The sequence below is a fragment of the Lethenteron reissneri genome, chromosome 12 (assembly GCF_015708825.2).
Source record: "Lethenteron reissneri isolate LAM-NWPU_2019-01 chromosome 12, ASM1570882v1, whole genome shotgun sequence".
Lineage (NCBI taxonomy): Eukaryota > Metazoa > Chordata > Hyperoartia > Petromyzontiformes > Petromyzontidae > Lethenteron > Lethenteron reissneri.
Genome location: NC_083790.1, coordinates 1,061,880 through 1,085,001, shown reverse-complemented (window position 1 = coordinate 1,085,001; position 23,122 = coordinate 1,061,880). Strand labels below are relative to the sequence as shown.

General features: G+C 55.7%; 1 protein-coding gene and 1 long non-coding RNA gene across 4 annotated transcripts; both read right to left on the bottom strand.

Moving 5' to 3' along the window:
• Positions 1 to 519: 519 nt before the first annotated feature.
• Positions 520 to 1,668, bottom strand: LOC133341719 (uncharacterized). The gene is made up of 3 exons (XR_009755057.1): positions 1,605 to 1,668; positions 1,105 to 1,222; positions 520 to 580 (listed from the first exon to the last, which is right to left on the bottom strand). It is a non-coding gene; the product is annotated as an uncharacterized LOC133341719 (long non-coding RNA).
• A 3,341-nt stretch (positions 1,669 to 5,009) lies between these two features.
• On the bottom strand, positions 5,010 to 15,984 carry LOC133341707 (uncharacterized). 3 transcript variants are annotated; one of them, XM_061550346.1, is made up of 10 exons: positions 14,594 to 14,878; positions 13,938 to 14,011; positions 12,471 to 12,545; positions 11,701 to 11,830; positions 10,800 to 10,898; positions 10,209 to 10,379; positions 7,727 to 8,418; positions 6,628 to 6,912; positions 5,868 to 5,930; positions 5,010 to 5,744 (listed from the first exon to the last, which is right to left on the bottom strand). In XM_061550346.1, the coding sequence occupies exons 1-10, from the start codon at positions 14,730 to 14,732 to the stop codon at positions 5,277 to 5,279; spliced, it is 2,196 nt and encodes a 731-aa protein (XP_061406330.1). In that variant the 5' UTR covers positions 14,733 to 14,878; the 3' UTR covers positions 5,010 to 5,276. The 3 variants fall into 3 exon arrangements, with proteins under 3 accessions (XP_061406330.1, XP_061406332.1, XP_061406331.1); XM_061550348.1 differs by having other exon boundaries at positions 14,788 to 14,863; XM_061550347.1 differs by lacking the exon at positions 14,594 to 14,878 and adding an exon at positions 15,851 to 15,984 and having other exon boundaries at positions 5,011 to 5,744.
• Positions 15,985 to 23,122: the final 7,138 nt, after the last annotated feature.

Below are 23,122 nucleotides of genomic sequence, written 5' to 3'. Positions count from 1 at the left end.
CAGGAACGCGGCGAGGTCCCGCCGGGTGCCGGGCTCCCTCAGCGCCGCCAGGAGGCCCGCCACGCTCCGCACCAGCTGGCGCAGGGCAACGCGGGCAACGCTCTGCACGGCGAGGGGGTGGGGGCAGAGTCGGGGGGGGAGGGGGGGGTCGGACAGAGGGGCACGGAGGACACGAGCACTGTGGTGATGTGTCGAATTGGGGCCGGCAGGTCACACCGACTCGCTCGTATGCCCACACACTCGCTTCAAAGGGGAGCTTGCAGGTCAAAAGTCAACGTGCGAACGTGGATCTGCTTCTAATGATGTGGGCACTGCAGTGAAACCCATAACATGGAGCAACTATTGGTCTGAGCCATACACGATAGAGAACTTTACCAGGGCGAGAGACGGGGCCATTTGATGAGTTCGATACTTGTACTGGATAAACCTATGACTGTGGTGGTAGGACACAATAAAAATACTGGCAGTTGTGTGTGTGTGTGTAGAGTTTTCAATTCTTCTTCCGTGCCTTTTTGGGGATGCCCCTGGCTGCGCAACGGTTGATGACCTTTCAGGGAAGCTGTCGAGATAAATCTTGAACCTGAAATAGCCACATACAGGTGCATCATCGTCAACATCGTCATCGTCGGTCATGATCGGTCCTTTGCTTCGTGAAGGCCTTCTCAAGTGATGAAAGCCTCTTTATTTCCCACGGTCTCGCAATGCAATAATCCACCTATCATCTACATGCGAGCCAACGTCGTTGCTCTTTCTGTACGACAGACGATCTCTGATCTCCAGTACTTCTAGTCCCTGGTACCAATTGCCTCTCCAGTACTTCCTGTCTCAACGATCCCCTTTCTCCCCTAGGCCACTTCTACCCTTGAACCACGAGACTGTTATCATCCAGGTCCTCCACCCTGCTAAGTCCTCAGTACCATCGTCACTAGTACCACTGGGCTCCAAGACCCCGTTTTTCCCAGACCCCTGTGATCACAGGTTCCCAATCTCCTTGATCCCCTGTATCACTCGTGTCGGGTATCCCTGACCTTCTAAGCCCCTAATTGCTCAGATTCCATGTCCCATGCCCCCAGGTCCTCTATATCCCAGGTCCTCTGCACTCACCACGTCTCCTCCATGACGCGGTACACTTGGGTCTGTGCCGTGGCGATCATAGCTGGCGTCACGACCTGCTCTGCCTGGATCTCCAACATGATGGGGGCCTTGCACTGCAGTAGGGCGGCTAGGGCCCCCCCACAAAGGGGGAGGGGTGGGGAAGGTCGGGAAAAAAGAGGGAGGGGCAGGAGGCGGGCACAGTTATGCAATATAAACTATGAAGAAAAAATTGCATATGCATGGATTCAGTATCACTTTGCAAACACGCGTTATGGGCTCGGAAGTATTTTATTAAAGCAGCGCGTGGCCAGTGTCACCACCGTCCGCACACTCGACAGCCACTGGGAACTATGCACTGTTAAATCTCGATTAAAAACTCATTTCTTTATAACTGCTTTTTGCGTTCAGTTTGTTGTCTTCCCCCCCACCGCACCTCCGATTAGCGCGGTTGGCTACGTACGGTGCGAACGAAGTTCATCGTATGTGCGCACCAGCGCTGCCGGCCTCACCTGGGTCGAGTCCCTTGTGGAAGTAGCGCGCGTGGATGAACGCCGTCGTGGCGCGCACCTCGTGGAGCCTCGCGCCAGGCGGAGCCGCTCGGCCTCTCGCCAGAACCCCACGGCCGTCGGCGCCGCGGCCTCCGCCAGCAGCGCCACGAAGGGCTCTGGCCCGTCTCCCAGGGCCTCCGCAATCGCTGCGTGTGCGGAGCGGCGTCACGCTCCGCTCGATGGAAGCTGATTCGGCCATCGCGGCACGAGACGAGGGGATCCCGAGGTAGCTTGCTCTCTAACGTAGCTCCGCTCCGCTCCCTAACGTGTGTGTGGAGTGACCACTGGCCCACACGTTAGGGAGCAGTACTGCTATTTCGACCTACTCTGGCGCTGAGTGTAGTTCTTGTCGCATGACGGTCTAACCGATGTGTTAATGATCACAGCTGAAATCTAGCCGGATTAAGTACAGAACCACATTGAGTATGAGAGGGTTTTTTTTGTCGTCAAGCCATTGGCGACCGGGCTTAGATCATCAACTCACTACGATTTGATCGCAGGTGGCTGACACCTGGATTTGAACCCAGGATCTCAGCGCTCTGACCTCTGAGCCACACGCCCGGAAGTCTTGGTCGACGTTAAATGCAGTCGAACCCCACATATCGGTGACGACGGCTGTACCATGCTGGGCGTGAAACGAGTGCCGTGTTGGTTGGTCGTACGTGCACCAGTGTCCATGGCAGGGAGTGTGCCGTGTCGATGGCAGGGAGTGTGCCGTGTCCATGGCAAGGAGTGCGCAGTGTCCATGGCAGAGAGTGTGCCGTGTCCATGGCAGGGAGTGTGCCGGTCCATGGCAGGGAGTGTGCCGTGTCCATGGCAAGGAGTGTGCCGTGTCCATGGCAGGCAGTGTGCAGTGTCCATGGCAAGGAGTGCGCAGTGTCCATGGCTGGGAGTGTGCCGTGTCCTTGGCAGGGAGTGTGCCGTGTCCATGGCAGGCAGTGTGCAGTGTCCATGGCAGGGAGTGTGCCGTGTCCATGGCAGGGAGTGTGCCGTGTCCATGGCAGGCAGTGTGCAGTGTCCATGGCAGGGAGTGTGCCGTGTCCATGGCAGGCAGTGTTCCGTGTCCATGGCAGGGAGTGTGCAGTGTCCATGGCAGGGAGTGCGCAGTGTCCATGGCAGGGAGTGTGCCGTGTCCATGGCAGGGAGTGTGCAGTGTCCGTGGCAGGGAGTGTGCAGTGTCCGTGGCAGGGAGTGTGCCGTGTCCATGGCAGAGAGTGTGCAGTGTCCATGGCAGGGAGTGTGCCGTGTCCATGGCAGGGAGTGTGCCGTGTCCCATGGCAGGGAGTGTGCCGTGTCCATGGCAGGGAGTGTGCCGTGTCCATGGCAGGGAGTGTGCCGTGTCCATGGCAGGGAGTGTGCTGTGTCCATGGCAGGGAGTGTGCCGTGTCCATGGCAGGGAGTGTGCAGTGTCCGTGGCAGGGAGTGTGCAGTGTCCGTGGCAGGGAGTGTGCCGTGTCCATGGCAGGGAGTGTGCAGTGTCCATGGCAGGGAGTGTGCCGTGTCCATGGCAGGGAGTGTGCCGTGTCCATGGCAGGGAGTGTGCCGTGTCCATGGCAGGGAGTGTGCCGTGTCCATGGCAGGGAGTGTGCCGTGTCCATGGCAGGGAGTGTGCTGTGTCCATGGCAGGGAGTGTGCCGTGTCCATGGCAGGGAGTGTGCCGTGTCCATGGCAGGGAGTGTGCCGTGTCCATGGCAGGGAGTGTGCCGTGTCCATGGCAGGGAGTGTGCCGTGTCCATGGCAGGGAGTGTGCCGCGTGGTGGGGCGCCTCACCGAGGTGGCGCCAGGGGCCTGCGCAGGAGGCGGCCTCTGTGCTGCAGCACGCGCGGCACCAGCCTCCGGGCCAACTGCATCGGGGATGGCGACGCTGAAGCGGTCCCCCTCGCGTCTTCTGCGTGTGTGTTGTGCGTGAGTGCGTGCGTGTTGTGAGTGTGTGCGTGCGTGCGTGTTGTGCGTGAGTGCGTGCGTGTTGTGCGTGAGTGCGTGCGTGTGCACGAGTATTGTCGGGGAGCGGTAGTGCAGCGGTTAGTGCACGGTTAGCTACGTACGGTGCAAAAGAAGTTCAACATACATTTGTGCTATGAGCCCGGCGACCCGAGTTTCCTTCCCGCTCGTGGCCAATAAAAGTGGCGAATATATGAATTGTTCCTGGGACTCCTCTCGATCGACTCAGCCTTAAATGGGTACCTGGTGCGATGTTTAAGCATCAGCACGTGGTGGATAAAGGTGGCTGGGCGTGGTGCCATCCACACCACCTTGCACACTTTGTCGCCTTTATAAGTTATTGCTCAGAGCACTTGCCACAACAGCCTACACCGGGTGTCTTTATCTTGGATTGTGCGAGGAGCTCAGATCTCTTAACACAGCCCTTGTAGTTTTAAACTAAACAATTTGAAGCACTTATTTTTTATTTTACTGGATAAGGCCCACGGAGCTATATAGATTTTTTTCAGAAGCGACCCTACAACAAATGATGGCTCAACGAAGTGGCTTATCATCGTGTGTAAATGTGTAGCAGCCAAACACTCTAAGCGCGTGTTTCTAAACGTGGAGGGAAATACCGGAGGACCCGGAGAAAAATCCACGCGACCACGGTGATAGAGAACACGCAAACTCCAAATATACAGCTGAATATCAGTGTCGGGATCGAACCCACGACCTCCTGTATACCAGGCGAGGTAGTTAACATTTCGGCACCCCGCGGCGCCCCGTAAGGGACGTCCCGCTGAAGTGTTCTGCGCGTCTCGACGCGTCTCGGACGCGTCTCGCTGTACCCTCTGTGGCGGTCCCTTGCTGTAGTACAGCTGGAAGTTGTCGCTCAGCATGCGCACGGCGAGTCTTGGACATCTTCTCACAGTCTCCTCGAAAGACCACGCACAACCCCCTGCGCTCGCCGCGGAGGGAAGAGGGGGTAACTACAGCGGTGGGTTTCTCATCCCAGACAAAGAACCTCCTAATGGAGTCCACATCTCCACACGTTATGGGGGTCATGCTGACCTTTCACGTAATTCAGTTCTGAGCATTAAACTGATTAGTCCGATTTTTTCCAATTAATGTACGACAAATTTTCTTTGCTGGGGCATTATATTTGGCTGATGACACCTTAATATATAGAGGATTGCAGAGCTTGGGCGATTGTTGGTGCCGGCTTATCGTGTAGCCGCCTTCCCGCTTGTCTGTAGTTCCTCCTCGTGCCTCTGAGTGAGCAAATACTGTGCGTCGGTGGTGTGTTAAAAGTTTATAACATTATTATTATTATTAAATGGTGTGCCTCGAGTGTGAATAAAAAGGTCTGTTTTGAACCGATTTCAGAATTAGTTCTGTGACACAGCGTGACGCACTGTCGTCTGCAGAGTTCGAAATGGTTGTATTCGTCTTTTTGACATTTTGCAATCTAAGGTTGAAAGCATCAATGCCTTCTCTCTGGTCTGCTGGGCAGATACGGTAACGCTCGTCAACACAATCCAGTATTTTAAGCAACATTTTAGTATCGAGTTGTGTTCCTATTGGGGACTGACAATGGAGAAAAGTGGCCAAATTGATGAAGTGGTTACCCCAAAACGTGGCAATGAAAACCAGCTAGTGCCCTACGAATGATCTCTCAGCCGGCTAGAGCGATGACGTCATCGCGCGACGTCACAACGCGCCACGTGCGCCGTGCGACGTCGTCTCGTTGTGCCGCTTGGAGCGCCCGCCATCGTCATTGCTGCCAATTAAATAACTCCGAGGACAAACGCGCGCACGTGTCGGGAATCCTTGCTGCGTGTGTCCGCCTGTACATTCTGGAAAATGAGACAGAAAATGGGAAAAGAGTGGATTTTTAAGAAATAATTGAATTAACCGGAATGACTCCCCTGATGGTGGTGACCCTTTACCGTCATCCCCTTCTCTTGGGGGGAGTTCAGCCGCCCCCTCCGCTCTCCCCATCCGGTGCCAGGGATCTCCCTCCCAGCTGCCCGCGTCCGGCTCCTCGCTCACCGGGCCCGAGAAGGTCCAGGCAAGGCCCTCGGCCTCCGACGCACGCCGTCGCCACTCGTCCTCCGGGCTGGGATCAGCCGCCTCCGTGACCTCTCGTGGGGTACAGGGGTCACACTTGACCTTTGCCTGAGGAACAAAGCAGCACGGAGCAAGCCGCATAAGTCGGGTGGCCACCTGTATCTGGGCTTCTCCCAGGGATCATCCACTTTGTGATCAGGTAGCTGTCCGGTGAAGCAATGCTCATCTCACCGCTGTCTTCACAAACAGCGCGATGTCTCGGTCCACAAATTCGGCCAATGCCGGCCCCAGCTCCTGAAAACGTTCAAATGGACACGTCATCGCAGGCACCGAAAACGCCAGGAGACCAGCTGTCATCAAGCTCGGTGGCCTAGAAAGAGCCTGGGTTACTCACGGGTGGCTGAGACCTGGAGTCTAACCCATGGGCCCAGTGGTGGCAGCTCAGCACTCTGACCCCTGAGTCACCTGGCCACCTCCTCCCTTACTACATGCATTCATGACACACAAAGTGCTTGCCGCAAATGAACCACAATATGTTGCTGATGTCGTCAAAGAGCATAAACCATCACGTGAACTGTAGTCATCCTCGCAGCGGCTGTTGTCTAGCCATCGAACAAAGACGGTCACCGCATCGCACGCTTCCAGGTGCGCTTCTGCGGCCGTCTGGAATGCTATTCGGATATTTAGGAAGCCACTGGAGCTATGCATTATCAAATCATCTAAATTGAAAACGAATTTTTTAGAACTGATTTTTGTGTTCAGTTTGTTGTCCTTCCACAGCACCTCCGATTAGCACGGTTGACTACGTACGGTGCGGACAAAGTTCAACATACATCCATACATACACCGGGGTGCCAATTACAATCGTGACGGTGTAATTGATACTGAATTGCAAGAGTGACGTGATTGTAATTTCAGCAGATAATTCCGCTGCTGCGATTGCAACTACAGTTAACCCCACATCCGTCCACCACCCAACCCCCAGAGTCACCTGACCCACGCGTCTCTGCGCGTCCGCGAGTCGGAGCGACACGGCCGCCCCCAGCGTCGCTCCGAGCAGCGAGGAGAGGAGACGTCGGGGTGGAGACACGACGGACGCCTCTCCCGCCAGGGCCGGACCAAGCGTGTGGGGCGGAACGGCGGGTGGCGGCGGCGGTGGCGACGCGACCCCGACCTGACCCCGGGTCAGGGTGACCCCGCACGCGAGCCCAGACCTCCAGACACGCTCGGCGGCCTGCGAGAGCAGCTCGTGAAGGGAGGGGTCGCAGCCAGGATCCTGCGGGTCGGATGAACGGCGACGCGAGCTCAGAGCAGGTCAGAGTGCGGTGTGCTCGTCACGACAACTGACCACTGCCCAGTGCACGATCACGCGGGAGGTACGGACGCTGCGTGTCAAGCAACTCCCGGTGCCATCGAACGGATGGCCAGACTGGACACACGGCGATCACGGCTGTCGCCTGCTCTTCAAATGCCATCCGAGATAAGAGAGCGAGAGAGAGGGAACATTTGTCGAAATGCTTGTGGGCAGGCACTCGTCACCTATAATTCGGTCAGAGAGAGTGGTGGGAATTCCACGTTCCCACGGCAGGTACAAGTCAATTCGTAGGGCAACCACAATAGCCGCTATGACCGTCCTTTGATCTGAAACAGGCTCAAGGAAGGGCCATCGTCCAAAACGTGAGCCTGTTGTTTTTTATTTTCTGCTATCAGACTGTGTGACTTACTGAATTGCTGACGTTAATTTGGTAGGCGAGGTCCTGGGTTGGCACTGTGATCCGCCTTTAGTAACCAGGCAGGACAAACTCCTGGACAGCTGTCAGAGCTTCGTCGCTCATCGGATTCCTCCAGTCTAAATCAAGATTCCGATTCTGATACCAAACATATACTGCGCAAATACACTTGGCTATAATTGTAGGTACCGTATGTGGAGCCTTATTTTAAACCGTACGTAGTCAACCGTGCCCGTCGGAGGCGCGGATTGTTAAAACGTTACCAACAGCGGGCAATGCCGCATTTCTGAACGCGTTATTTATCTTCACACAGACAGCACAGAGAGACGCGACGGCGGGACATGACGACGGGGCACGTACACGCGTGGCAAGGCGCGCGAACCCCTCCGCCTCCTGCCAGAAGAGAAGCCGCGGGGGCTCTCCGTGGCCCCGCGCCTCCAGAAACGCCAGGAGGGGACCCCCTGCAAAGTGGTCGCAGGCCAGGGCGGATCGTAGGGCTTCCGTTTCGGGGGGCTGGCCCCCCATCTCAGGACGTAGGATCTCCCATCCTATCCGTCTGGCCGCTGGAGAGGGGTCCGGCCATCGGCGAGGTCCTCCCGACCTCCAGGGGTTCGATCCGTGCCGCTTGGACCCCCTTGCTGTGTTAGACGTCCTCATCGCCTCACCCCAGGAAAAGCGACAACCGCCGTCGCGCAGTCCCTTCGGTGAGTTTGGGTGGTCGTAGTCGTAGGCACGGTAGTTGCCGAGGTCCTTGCAGCTTTGGTGTTGGTAGTGGTGGCCGTGGTGGCCGTGGTGGCAGTCGTGGTGGTGGTGAACGCACGACGGAGGCCGATCAGCTGCAGTCGAGGACGACCCGCGATCATCGTGACCCCGGCTTCCAGGGGTCGCCGCGTCATCGCCACCGTCGCCGTCGACCGAGCCGGGAGCGAGGCTCGCGCGCCACTCCCGTCGCCACCGCTCGTGGCGGAGCAGCCGCGGCACCCAGTAGCCACGCAGCTGCGCCAGCGCTTCGCCCTGCGCCGCCCGCAGCAGCCGGGCGCGGTCGCGCGGCGCTGTTGAGGAAACGCAGCGACACGCTGAGTCGGCGACGTCGAGCGGAGGGCTCGGACTGCTGCTGCTGCTGCTGTTGGGGGGTTGAGGGCCACCGCTACGCACAAGACTACGGCTACCGCTGGGGTTACCGCTGGAGCTACCGCTGGGGTTACCGCTGGAGCTACCGCTGGGGTTACCGCTGGAGCTACCGCTGGAGCTAGTGCTGGAACTACCGCTGGAGCTAGTGCTGGAACTACCGCTGGAGCTAGTGCTGGAACTACCGCTGGGGCTAGTGATGGTGCTAGTGCTGGAACTACTGCTGGGGCTAGTGCTGGGGCTACCGCTGGAGCTAGTGCTGGAACTACTGCTGGAGCTAGTTCTGGAGCTAGTGCTGGAGCTAGTGCTGGAGCTGGTGCTGGAGCTAGTGCTGGAGCTACCGCTGGAGCTAGTGATGGTGCTAGTGCTGGAACTACTGCTGGGACTAGTGCTGGGGCTACCGCTAGAGCTAGTGCTGGAACTACTGCTGGAGCTAGTGCTGGAGCTAGTGCTGGAGCTACTGCTGGGGCTACCGCTGGAGCTAGTGCTGGAGCTACTGCTGGAGCTAGTGCTGGAGCTAGTGCTGGAACTACTGCTGGAGCTACCGCTGGAGCTAGTGCTGGAGCTAGTGCTGGAACTACTGCTGGAGCTACCGCTGGAGCTAGTGCTGGAGCTAGTGCTGGAACTACCGTTGGAGCTAGTGCTGGAGCTACTCCTGGAGCTAGTGCTGGAGCGACGTCTACCGTCCATGCTCATACTCGAGTCAGCGAGAGGACTATCACTAGCATGACCGATAGTGTTGGGGTTAGCGTCATAGCTAAGTCTATGGCTAAAGTACAACACCTAAAGCGACTGCTGTAGGGATATAGGCTTCAATGATTTGAGATTGTTACAGACCGGCGTACGTGCTACTCTCGTGGTAGTGCCTTATGCTGACAATCCCGATTCCAAGTTGGCCTCGTGGCGTTCGGGAAAATATCAAGCGAGCGAAAAATCGCACCCTGGCTGGGACTACAGGTGTATAGCTAGTACTACTGCTCGTGCTAGGGCTACTATTAGTACGACTTCTGTAGCTATGGCGCTGGGGCTAGAACTATGACTGTGGACCTCTGGCTAGCACTGCTGCTCTGGGCTACTGCACGTGCGAGGGCAACTCTTAATATCACTACTGCGAGGATTAAGGGGCCGTCCATAAATGACGTCACGCGATTTTGGACGTTTAACCCTCCCCCCTCGTCACACGGCGTCACAAAAAGACAGACTCCCCCTGAAATATGACGTCACAAAGCTCTGCCCCCCCCAAAACCATATTTCTATTTTGAAAAAAAAACATGCTTCAAATCGCTTTAAACTATTGCCATTGTAGTGCGTATTTAATGTGGCGCTGCACTCTGATGTTGTAGGAGAAACATTTATTAAAACGTCTAATTAAATAGAACGTGTTGTCTATATTTATTTAAAGTTGCGCATTTTAATGTGACGTCACATTCCTCAAACCCCCCCCTCGTCACTCATCGTCACAAATATCTGACCCCCCCCCCCCCCCCCCCTAGGTGCGTGACGTCATGTATGGACGGCCCCTAAGAGTCGCAGTAGGATCGGGCCCGGAGCGATGGTGCCTGGCCTCTGGCTGCTACTTCTGCCGCTCGTGCCAGCGCGCGTGCGTGTCCGCCCCTACCCGTGTCCGCCCCTACCCGTGTGCGCCCCTACCCGTGTGCGCCCCTACCCGTGTGCGCCCCTACCCGTGTCCGCCCCTACCCGTGTCCGCCCCTACCCGTGCCGCTGGGCCCGGGCACGCAGCTTCGCAGCACGGACGACGGCTCCCGGAGGTGTCGCGCCGCCAGGGCCCTCAGGAGGCGGTGGTAGCGGGGACCCCGCGACCCCTCGGCCTCCTCCGCCCGGCGCAGCCTCTCCACCACCGCCCAGAACTCCAGCATCTCTCCTCCTGCACACGCGGTGGGAGTAGCTCGGGCTCAGGGCTGGAGGAGACTGGTGGAAGGGTGACGCGTCCTCAATGCAGGGTCTCAGGTCTTCAACGCATGTTTCATTTCGGCTGGAGCTGTCCAGGGCTGAATTCCAGAAAGTTCGTCGACGCCCTGCCCGTCAGGATGGTCGGGTCCAGGGCGTCGGGAGATGTATCCCTGATCGTCGTCGTCATCATGATGATGATGACGACGATGTAGTAAGGGTCCCAGGTGGGTGCAGGTGAGGGTGGAGGTACTGTTGGAGGTGAAGGTGGTGGTGGAGGTGAGCGTGGAAGTGAAAGTGCAGGTGAGGGTAGGTAGAGGTGAGGGCGGAGTTGAGGCTGTGAGGTCAAGGGGTGAGGCGAGCGTGGAGGCGAGCGTGGAGGTGAGGATCTCTGTACCCTGCGTGTGCCTCAGGTGAGCCCGCAGGTGAGCCATGCCCCGCGGGCTGCCCACGCACGAGTGGAGGCGACTGCGTTCCGCCTTCACCTCTGTGGGGTCTATGGCGACAGACAAAGACAAAGATCCCCCGTGTAGCTTCAACAAACTGTTGGGGCGAGTGCTGTTCACGAGTAGCAACTACGAAGGTAGGCACGGCACGGGAGGGGGTGGGTGGCCAGCACCACGACCGGCCGCCTTTGTCTCCCCAGTGCTGATGTGTTACACACCGCACGAGGTACTCATATAAGGTTGAGTCAACATAGGGGAGGCCCACGACGGGTTCAAATATTCACCACTTTTGTCGGTCGTGAGCAGGAATCGGACTTGGGTCACTGGGTTCATAGCGCAGTACAAACAGAAACGCATACACTTACACACAGAAAAAATAAGAATATATTTTACCATTTCTGGCAATAAAACAGATGTTAATATGCTCAAATATCAAAAAGATATGTTTCACAAGGCATCAAGTCTGCATTAACCGCACGTACTTGTGGCTAAACGTGCAAACAAGCATGCCCTGATAATATATGCATTGTCTTTGCAACTGATTGGCTTACACCAGAGACAGCTTTCTTTACGGCCTTGTCTCACCGCCAGTGTTAGATCAGAGAACCTCAAAAGGCGAACAGTACAAAGACAATGCAAGTAACAGATAATTTGTAGCTCGAGTTGAGCAGTTATATCTATGGCACCTTTTTGCCTGTATCAAAATGATGACAAAACAGACCCTCCGTTTCGTCTTGAGCAGACTGTTGAGGGCAAGCGCTCCCGACCACTCCACTCCACCCACGCACAGACACGCATGCGCGCACACACGCTCGCCCTGGCCCTGATGCGAACCAGTCCCCCGCGGCTCACCGGCGGTGTAGGCGAGCGGAGCCGCCAGTATCTCCTTGCACAGCGCCATCTCCACGCTGAGCTCCGAGCGCACGAACAGGGGAAGTCGCTCTCGCTGCAGCCACCGCTGCAGCCCGGCGGCGCTCAGCTCCTGGGGTCGCGGTAGAAATCCGCGGAAATGTTTTCCCGACAGGGTCGATTATTTTCACGAATATTTTTTTTACAGTTTTATTTTTTATTTTACTAGGTAAGCCCCACTGAGCTACAATGTAGATGTCGTTCAGAAGCGACCTGGCGATCGCAAACGATAGCTCAACCAAGTGGCTTATCGTCACGTGGGAAATTTATAGCAGCCGGATGCTCTAAAGGCGTGGTGTTAATTCTACACGTGAAGGGAAAAACTGGAGGACCCGGAGAAAAATCCACGAGGCCACGGGGAGAGAAAGACACGCAAACTTGACTTAAAGCTTTCGTGACTGCAGGAATTCATATTCTTGGGTCTTTCGGTAAAGTCACGTAGATAGGTTCAAAGAAAATATAAAAAAAATAACAAAAAACTACGACGTTTCGATCGCAACACACGCAATCGTCATCAGGAGATTGCTTGTGTTGCGATTGTAAAAACATCAGCGCTGGGGAGACAAAGGCGGCTGGGCATGCATGGTGCTGGCACGCCCCTCGTGTGCCGGCCGTGCTTCATAGCAGCTCGCTCTTAGCACTTGCCCCAATAATCTGAGCAGTCTATACGGGGGACCTTTGTCTCTGTGTTAGTGTGTTAATGTGTATGTCACCAGGTGAGATGGCAGCTTGGGCTGGAACACCCAGGTGCGTTCTCCCGGCAGGTAAAACGCCCTCTGCCCAAACACCTGCATTGCAGAGAACGCACATGGAGGAGTGAGCAGGCAGTGCACAGGGGCCCTGCCTCTTCGTCATCATTCAGTCTGCCTGCCTGGGTCGCTGTCCATCTGTCCTTCCCCACATTTGTCTGATGTTACGTGCTGCATGTCTGTCCGTGTGTCTGTCTGTCTGTCTGTGGTGTCTGTCTTGACGATTATCTGAACCGGTCCTGCGCCTCCCCGAGGTCTACTCAGCCTCAAATGAGTACTTGGTGCGGTGTATAAACATCGCCACTGGGGAGACAAAGGTGGCCGGGAAAGGTGCTGGCCACCCACCTCCTCGTGTGCCGTTCTCTCCTTCATAGGCGCTCGCTAGCAGCACTTGCCCCAACAGTCTGTTAAGGCTACACGGGAGATCTTTGTCTTTGGTGTCTGTCCTGCTATAACTGTCAGATTTGCTTACTACTTTCCCTTTCAAGTTCATCTCTTTCCTTTCTGAAAATCAACTCATCGTCATCTTAAGCCATGGCCTATCTACTGCTGGATGAAGGCCGTCACCATCCCTCAGGGGGCCACGGTCCTCACTGTCGCACGCATCGACGATCACAAATCCGCGCGTCGCTTCGTGTCCTCACCGAGACACCGGTGCTCATCCCGGTACGAAACAGATGCCTCGTCAAGGGAACGTGGAATTTCAACCGACGACTGACCAAACTGAGACCGGTTCGGCTTCCCTGAGTCTGCGGACTCGGTGACCTTGGATAATGAGTCGACGAAACATTAACCGAATGTGGGTTAAATTGTAACAAAGTCCGCCGCTGTTCGTGTTGCAGCACGCACACGCGAGCCCGCCGCGACAAGTCGGCCGAAATGTTTCATAAACAGCTCCGTGCAGCGTTCCCCAGTTGTATTAAAGTTGCACACCTAGACTCCGACTGTACACATGCAGCATTGTTACAGCGCACATTTGCAAACTCGGCTCTGGGCTGAACAATACCCGTACCCGTCGCAGGACGCCTATGAAATATCCCGTGTCTGAGAATGGCGTCTGGAAGTAGACATTGCAGAACTACTTCGGGGGTCCCTTCAATTGCCTCGTATCCACATTCCGTGGCGTCAGCGTGTCTCGTGAGAACAATGCCGCAAGGCAAAACAACGTTTAGACCTCATAGCTGGAAGCGAGACAACTTGTGATGCGATTTGTTGTTGGAGGCAGTCATTGGTGACGAGGCTGACACCGTCAACTCTCTGCACTTGAGAGGGCGATTTTAATCACGGGCGGCTGATACCTGGATTCGAACCCAGGTTCTCAGCGTTGCGGCCCCAGTAGTGGTATCCCTGACACGGCCATTATTACCTCCTCCTACCCCCTCCCCCCGCACGAAGACACGTTCAGTTGTCTTGGTGTGGGCTCACACTCACCGGGAGGTTGAGAAATATGTTGAAAAATTCCACAAATATCTCATCTTCCAACAGAGCGGCCAGGGATGTGCGTTCTGCAATAACAAAACAACAATAATCATTAACTGTGCTCCTACACCTTATGGATATACTTGCACCTGTCACCCGAATGTGGAATTTCCACCACTGGATAAGAAAAGCCAACAAAGATTAATACTAGCAGGAGAGGGCGATTTCGCTGCTGCTCTGTGATCCTAATTCAGCAATTTCCAGGTATAGGTTTTCAGCATTGGAATGTTTGGTTCAATGCCAGCTCCACTGTGTGGGTTTAGCTGCGGGGAAGAACAATTCTGATAGCCCGTAGAAAACCGCTGCAGAACAGGCGGTGGAGCATATGAACGCCACAGAGAAAGCTTCCCAAGTCGGGAATCGAACCCATGGGCGTCTTGCTGCGAGTTGTAATTTCTCCCAATTATTTTCGCGGGGTATCTGTACATGTGTAGAGGACTATCTCAACACATGGATAACGTTGTAAAGTGAACGGGAATTTGTGCTCGGTAACATAACTCCTCGATTAAATATAGTACAAAGAGGAATTCGCTCTTTGCGTTAACGCGTCGATGCCCCTCCACGCCAACATGTGGGCGTCGCGGTGGCAGAGATGTTGACTCCCTCGCCTGGTACGCGGGAGGTCGTGGGTTCGACCCCGACCTTGGCGCCTGCTGCTGCTGTATATTTGGTGTTTGCGTGTTCCTCTTCCCGTAGAATCAACATTGCGCGTGGAGAGTGATTGGCTGTTGCTATACATTTCCACATGACAATAATCCACTTCGTGCGATCGCCAGGACGCTTCTGAAAGAGAGCTGTATACCTCAGTGGGCCTGACCTGCTAAAATAAAAAAAAAACGCTTTAAATATTGAAAATAAAAAAAAGTGTTACAGCACCACCGGTTACCCAACCGTCGCATGGCCCGAGCCGCAGCAACTGAGCCGTGCTCGAGTCGCCTAGCAACCATCAGTCAGTGTCCGGCTCCGATATCGACCCCCCAGCTCCCATCTGAGCCCCACACCGCAGCGCGCCTGGGTTCAACCCGTGCCCCGACCCTTCCACACGCGTCGCAGGTCGCCAAGCGCGCTGCGGCTGGCGGAGCGCGGCCACGTCGCACCTGGCCACGGGTGAACACGGCGCCCTGGAGGCCGGGGTTGATGGATCACGCGGGGATTGTCCACCGATTTCATTGTTCTGTTTGCCGATGTGAGAGACTACGGGACGGCGTCGTCTCGTCAATGGGAGGCACAGCAAGTAGGCTCGCTTAGTTTAAACACTCGTTGATCGTGGCCGATGGTCAAGGATAGTGACGGATTGGTAACCACGGAGTGAAGCGTGTCTTGGAGGACGACCCCGAGGAGATGGAGCGATAAACCCATCACGTGTAAAGGCGCTGGGTGGATGGCGACAGCTTGGAGAGGCCTTCCCCCAGCAGTGGATAGACCATGGCCGATGACGGTGATGAACATCGGTCCTGGTGGAGCGGTGGCGCGGTGGTTAGCGCGCACCGCCCCGGCAACTCGCCTCCCCCAGTTCGATGCTCCGACTGCGGCTGACATCGGCGTGCGGACGATGTCGTCTCAAACCGGTTCCTGAGCATCATTTTCCACCAACCGGCGCTGACCAGCGTGGTGAAGTATGGCCAAACGACCCACGTCGACCGACGGGACGTGTGCATAAGATCTTCATACAACAGTGGACGAACGACGTCGTTTCTCATCGCACGCTGCTGTTGTGATCGGGAAGAAGCATCGCACCGGGGGGTCTGCGGAACAAGCGGCATCCCTTCGACTCGGACAGAACTTGAATCGTACACAAGAGAGAGACACTCACCATTCTGTATCGCCTCTAGATCGCACAAGACAGGAGAGAGAGAGATACTCACCATCCTGCATCACGTCTCGATAGTAGCGGAACCCCACACCGAGAGGCGCAGGGACCCCAGAGCCTCCCCCCCTCCCTGTGTAAGGGGGTCGGCCCCCTCTCAAGGGGGTCAGAAGACAGAGAGGAGGAGTTCGAGTGGCGGTGACTGCGACAGCTTGAAGAGAAGGTGCAGGGCGGTGGGAGTTGAGTGTCAAGGAGTGTGAGAGAGAGAGAGCAGTGTGGGGAGTGGGGGGTCAGAGTGTGGAGTGTGGGGAGTGTGAGAGAGTGGGGAGTGTGAGGGAGTGTGTGAGAGTGTGTGAGAGTATGAGAGAGTGTGAGAGAGTGTGTGAGGGAGTGTGAGAGAGTGGGGAGTGTGAGGGAGTGTGTGAGAGTGTGTGAGAGTATGAGAGAGTGTGAGAGAGAGTGATAGGGAGTGTGAGAGAGTGGGGAGTGTGAGGGAGTGTGTGAGAGTGTGTGAGAGTATGAGAGAGTGTGAGAGAGAGTGTGAGGGAGTGTGAGAGAGTGGGAGTGTGAGGGGAGTGTGTGAGAGTGTGTGAGAGTATGAGAGAGTGTGAGAGAGAGTGTGAGGGAGTGTGTGAGAGTGTGTGAGAGTATGAGAGAGTGTGTGAGAGTATGAGAGAGTGTGAGGGAGTGGGGTCACTGTTGGGCCGCCCCGGGGCCAAGACCCTCGGGGAGTGGGGGGAGGGAGGGGGCGGTGAGGGGGCGGGGCAGTGGGGGGGGGGAGCGAGGGGGCGGTGAGGGGAGAGTGGGGGAGGGGGCGGGGCAGTGGGGGGGCGCGCGCGGCTGTTGCGGTTCCCGTGCGCCGCGCAACGAACCCGGCGACCCGAGTTCGATTCCCGCCCACGGCCACCAACACCGGTGACGATGACCTGAAGTGGTCGTGGATTATTCAACATCGCCTTGCCAGGCACGCTGAGGAGAGGCTTGCGGAGCCACAATACGGTTTCAGGAAAGGGCGGTCGTGCACAGATGCCATATTTTCAGTCCGTCTGCTACAGCAGAGGTGTAGCGAATTCTAACAAGACCTACATCTCTGCTTTATTGACCTGGTCAAGGCCTATGATACCATCAGTAGGCATGGGCTCTTGGTTGTTCTTCGTGCTTTCGGAGTCCCTGACCCTCTGCTCACGATCATTAAGGACCTTCATGATACTCTTAGGTTTTTTCGGTAAAGTAAAAAAAGTTACCGAAAAAACCTAAGAGTATGAATCCTTGCAGTCACGAAAGCTTCAAATCTAGACCTTCATGATGGTGAGCAGGCCCGAGTAAAACTACGTGGCCGGGAGTCGGAGCCATTCCTTGTACACCTTGGGGTGCGACAGGGATGTCCTCTGGCTCCCACATTATTTAACATATATTTTGACCACGTAGTTCGTGAAGCCTTCAATAGCTGTACCGGAGGAATTCCCTTCTGGTACAGATACAATGGGAGGCTGATCGATGCCCGGGTGCGGTCAAGGGATGGCTCCCTATTGCTCAACCACGTTATGTATGCCGATGATCTGGTAATTGCTGCTCACTCAGAGGAGGAGTTGGAGGCGCTGCTGCTGAACCTGGAGCTTGCCACCAAGAGGTGGGGCCTTACCATCAGCCCCACCAAAACTAAGCACCTGCCTGGGTATGTTGTACCATCGGACACTCCACCCCCATAACTCCCAATCGGTGATGGGGCAGTTGTGGAGAGATTGGAGAGTTTCCCATACCTTGGCAGTGTGCTCATGACTGGCTCTGGTTTAACAGCAGAGGTCTCACTTCGAATCAGTCGAGCGGCATTATCTTTTCATCGGTTGCGTAATGCTGTGTGGAACCTACCTGGTCTATGACCCCGTACGAAGCTTCAGGTCTTCTCGGCCACAGTCATTCCCTCCCTTCTCTACGCTTGCGAAACGTGGACCCCCCTAATGAAACATCTTCGCCGGTTAGAAACATTTCGGCTGGCCTGCCTACGATCCATCCTGGGCTTAACCAGGCTGGATTGTGTGAGGAGCTCACAAATCCTTGAAAGATGTGGACAAAGTCCCATCGGTGAGCTCCTCCGGCAGGCAAGGCTGCGTTGGCTGGGTCATGTAGCCCGCATGCCCAGCCACCACATGCCTAAACAGCTTTTGTTCGGCCGGATCGAGGGGGCTAAATGGACGCTGCACGGGCTAGATAGAGCTAGAGAAGAGATGGAGTGATGCGGTACAGGAAGACGTGGAGCTGAGTGGACTTTCCGATGACTGGTACCAGCGGTGTCAAGATCGTCCTCTTTGGAGGAGGCTCGTGAAGGACGCCATTGGGCAGTTGGAGGTAGTCGCCCTCCAACAACAACGGAGGGCGGAGGAGCGACGCTCACAATAACGAGCGGAGCGCCGGGTGGCTAAAGCACAGCAAGTTGGCACAGTCGGGGTCACAGGTGGTGCATCAGCCAGTCGTCTCAGTCGACATGTGGAATCTGGGTCTGCCCCGTGACCTCCTGCCAGTGGGCGCTCGACACTTCACGTGGCCTCATGGTGCACATAGCCTGGCACAAGCGTCATGGTGACGTCACCGCCACTTAGTGGCGAATAGTTGTTGTTATCTGAAAGGGGAGCGGTGGTGTAGCGGTTAGCACGGTGCGCTATGAATCTGGCGACGCGGGTTCGTTTCCCGCTCACGACCAACACCAGTGACGATTATCTAAACCGGTCCTGGGCCTCCCCTAGGTTGACTCCGCCTCAAATGAGTACCTGGTGTGGTGTGTAAACATCGCCACTGGGGAGACAAAGGCGGTCGAGTGTGGTGCTGGCCACCCACCCCCTCGTGTACCGTTCCGGCCTTCTCGCTAACAGCACTTGCCCCTACAGTCTGTTACAAGTTATACGGGGGATCTTTGTCTTTGTATCTGTGTGCGTGTGGTTGTTACATGCCTGGTTGGCAGGCTGTGAGAATGTTTTTTGTAAACAAATGACTGTTCAGCAAATTGTTTACTGTCGCTGTGTTTGTCCAGCGGCGTTTGAGTGATGTCCCCTCGTATGCGTGTGTGGGGATTCTCCGGACGCTCCAATTCCTTCCAGCACAAAACAACCCCACCCACTCGTCTCCCTCTCATTCATTCCGTTTCTTTCTCCGTCTCCCCCCTCCCTCTCATCACTCACTCCCAACCCGCGATGATCGGAATCTCATCATCACTTCTGACTTCTAGCATCATCACCCCATCACCAACACAATCCGAGTCACCATATCCACACCGCCCCGACAGTAACGTTACCACCCTTCAATCTCCTCCCTCCCTTCTTCCCTCCCTCCCCCCAGACTCCCTCTCTTATCCACGTCTCTCCGTCCCTCCCTCTCCCCAACCCTCCCATCTCTCCCTCTCCCCAGCCCTCCCATCTCTCCTTCTCCTCCCCTCCCTCTCCTCCCCTCCCTCTCCTCCCCTTCCTCTACCAGCCCTCCCCCGTCCCTCCCTCTCCTCCCCTCCCTTTCCTCCCCTCCCTCTCCTCTCATCCCTCTCCTCCCCTCCCTCTCCTCCCCTTCCTCTACCAGCCCTCCCCCGTCCCTCCCTCTCCTCCCCTCCCTTTCCTCCCCTCCCTCTCCTCTCATCCCTCTCCTCCCCTCCATCCCTCCCTCTCCCATCCCTCCCCCTCCCTCCCTCTCCCGCGCGTGCGCGTGATGAGTGAGTGAGGCGGCGCTGGCCGTGGTGCTGAACACGCCTCTCTCTCTCTCTCTCCCAAACCTCTACCCATCGCCAGCGTTTATCGCTAATACAATCACCGTACAAAGCTCGTTTCAAATTCATAATTTGCCAAGACTGAATTTCTTAGTCCGTTACGTATTATTATTTTACATACATATTTTTAAACATAACATATCTGCGTTTTACCGGATATCGACGCGAGGGAGCCCATTTCACACAATAAGAAGTATTTAACAATCGCCTTGCGTGGGCCTCGAGGATATTAAACCTCCGTCTCGCCACCTCGCACCGGTGAGCGCGTCTCTCCGTGCCCAGTTTCGTTTGCATGTTGCCCGCCGTCTCTCGTGTGCTCATCGGAGTCCTCCCGCAGTGTAAATAAATATTGTGGTCGTGGTCGACAATCACCAACAATGCGGCCATTCGCGCGAGTCGGCGCGTCGCCTCGGCCCGTCAACATTAAGACGGGGCGTGACAATCATCCAGGGCAACGTTGGTGTCCTATTCTTATTGCTACGACCGCGCTGTGTGTGCGCTGTGTGTGCGGTGTGTGTGCGCTGTGTGTGCGGTGTGTGTGCGCTGTGTGTGCGGTGTGTGTGCGGTGTGTGTGCGCTGTGTGTGTGTGGTGTGTGTGCGGTGTGTGCGCGGTGTGTGTGTGTGGTGTGTGTGCGGTGTGTGTGCGTGTGCTCAATGTTACTTATACTGTAGCTGCCCATGGCCATTGATTGAGGCCGACGCAGAGAGGCCTGCACGGGAGGGAGAGGAAGGAGGACGGAGGAGGGGGACGAGGAGATGGAGAAGGGAGGGCGAGGGGAGGTAGGATCGGCGAGCACCATGGAGGCGGCAGTTCTCATCGCGCTGCTCTACGCGCTGCTCGCTCACGAGCTCGTGTCGGGCCTCGTGGCGCGCAGGGTCCTCGCCAGCAAACCCGCGTGCAAGCCCGTGCGGCCCATCTGGTCTGAAGAGTACGTGCACCCCATGAACATCATCAACATCATCACCACGTAAACTACTACCGGCATCATCCTCACCATCAACATCACAGATAATACTACTACTACGGTCAGCTTCATCATCAACATCACCACAGAAACTACTCCCGTCATTATCATCATCATCATCATCATCCACATCATCAACATCTTCACAGATATTACTACTACTACTATCATCAACCACTCACTATTACAACTAACAACACCACTGCCATCACCATCATCATGACCATCACTCCTGCTGCTACCAGCACTGGTAATTAAATTCTATTCTGCACAACATCTGTATCATAAAATATAACCGTCATCACCATGCCAACACTGCTAACACCACGAGTATCACCACCATTACAGCCATAAACTATTCCGTCATCATCTTTACCATCATCATAATCACAGCAGCCGCCACAGCCACCACCATCATCATCATCATCACCACCATCATCATCATCACCATCATCATCATCACCACCATCATCACCATCATCATCATCACCATCATCATCACCATCATCATCACCATCATCATCACCACCATCATCATCATCGCCTAACCCGCACCTCTGTTGAGCGCGGTTGGCTACGTACGGTCCGAAAGAAGTTCAACATACACACATCATCGCCACCACCATCATCACCATCACCACCATGACCATCTGATAACATCCATCTCCTCGACCATCACCATCCCACCTACACATGGACACACACAGCGATTGACTTTGCGCGATCGGCGATTTCTGTTCTTGACCCCTCCCTCTCCCATCCCGCACCCCCTGCCCCCCCCACAGCTACTTTGACAGGCGATACGCGCGGCTGAACCCTGCGGGGGGCAACGCTGTGGGGTCCGTGACCCCCACCGCCCCCCCCTCGGGTTCCTTCACCCTCCACGCGCCTTCGAGGGGGTCCTACTCCAGGGCGGGGTCCCGGGACTGGCGAAAGGGGACCAGCCGATTTGTCAGGAAGGTGTAAAGGGGTCCTAGGGGGTACAAGGGGATTCTGTGTAGGTTTGAGGGGTCGATTGGTGTTGAGGGGGCCCAGGTAGAGCGAGTGAAGGACGATGGCTCGCTCGGCTCTCGGCCAGTGGTGGGGAATTCCACATTCCCACGGCGAGTGCCAGTCTATCCACCAATTCGTGAGTCATGCTCGGTTAGGATCATAATCCTGATAACGATGGTTATTTTCATTTTTTTTAAATGAAGCCCATTTTTGAATGGGATTAATTTATCGCCGAATATTTTCTCCCGGCTCTCTGGTAGACTGTATGTTGAAATTCTTTCGCGCCGTACGTAGCCAACCGTGCTCATGAAGTGGAAGGCGACTATTCGCAAGAAGACCTCACAGCGATGAGGTGTACTGGATGTGGCGTGCTGCGTGCCCACGTATTTCCCGGTCGAAGTGAATCCCTGATGATGATGAGTGCGTGACTTCACGCTCGCTATTGCTGCACAATCTGACGCTGGCAGCGATTGTGACTGCCATTCGCTTTGACCGCCATCCTCGTACCTGCTCCGTTGAACCACCGGTCGTGTGTGAAGTCTTAAGGCGCCCGGGCTTTGCAAGGTCTCGCAGCCACTGCTGTTGGAAGGCCAATCCGCTTGATGGAGCTCTTGAGAGAGGTCCGTAATGCGGGTGCTTTTTGGGTTAGATCGTGTAAGCGACGTCATCACATATTTTATTTATTTCACCTTTACTTCACCAGGTAAGGAACCCTTGAGGTTAAACACCTCTTTTGCGAGCGGACCTGGCAAGAAAAAAGGAAGGAAACAGGAGGACTTCTCCACAAATCTGTCGCCTGATGAAGCTGGTTGTAATATCTGGCGAAACGTCGTACTCAGATTGTAAATGTCGTGGCTTGGCTCCCCTAAAAACTCCGGTGTGCTGCACAAGTAACAAATTGGCACGTTCTGTTTACGTGACCAACTTTACTAATTGGTTGTGTCAGGTGGTGGCGGGTTTAACGACACATTATATATGTACGCGATCTAACCCAAGAAAACTCTTGTATTCTGGGTGATATAGGCCGCGAAAGCCTCCCACGTGTTAAACTGCCTATCCCCGCGACCTGTCGATCGAGCAGCCAGGTAACCCACTCACACTGCTGGGTGGACGAGGCGGGGGACGAGCCGGGGAGAGTTTAGAAGCTTGCTGTAACACCCCCCCCCCCCCCTCTCGTGGTTTCAAATGCCGTGCCGGGAGCTGGAATCGATCCGGCGTCCCATTAAAATTGTCGTGTCCCATGATCGCTTCGGGCGTCATCACGCACGAGAAGAGTTCGTGACACGATGACCACGTGTGTTTTTTCGAGTGTGAGAGAGAGAGAGACGTTGATTGGTCGTTGTTGTTGCGGTGGCTGAACGTCGAAGGCGGTGCCGCCCACGTGTTGATCAATCCAACAACGAAACATATTCGTGCAATCGTGGGCCAAGTGCTTCGTGACTCCGAGTGGCGGGTGGCAGCTGCCAATGCAACTCTGTACCACCCGTGACGCATCGCGGGACGGGGTGGGGTAGAGGTCATGTGTTGAGCGTGGCGGTCGCCCATCCAATAATTATCCAGGCTCAAACCTGCTTAGCTTCCGAACCTGTGTAACCAACTCCACGTTGGACTCCTCGCGTGGGCATAA

Coding starts and splice junctions, on each gene's coding strand:
- LOC133341707 (XM_061550346.1), bottom strand. CDS start 14,732: ATGTGGAAATGTATAGCAACAGCCAATCACTCTCCACGCGCAATGTTG. Junction 6,913..7,726: donor TCGCGCGCCTTGCCACGCGT/GTACGTGCCCCG, acceptor TCCGACCCGCAG/GATCCTGGCTGCGACCCCTC. Junction 5,931..6,627: donor CGCAGAGACGCGTGGGTCAG/GTGACTCTGGGG, acceptor GAACGTTTTCAG/GAGCTGGGGCCGGCATTGGC.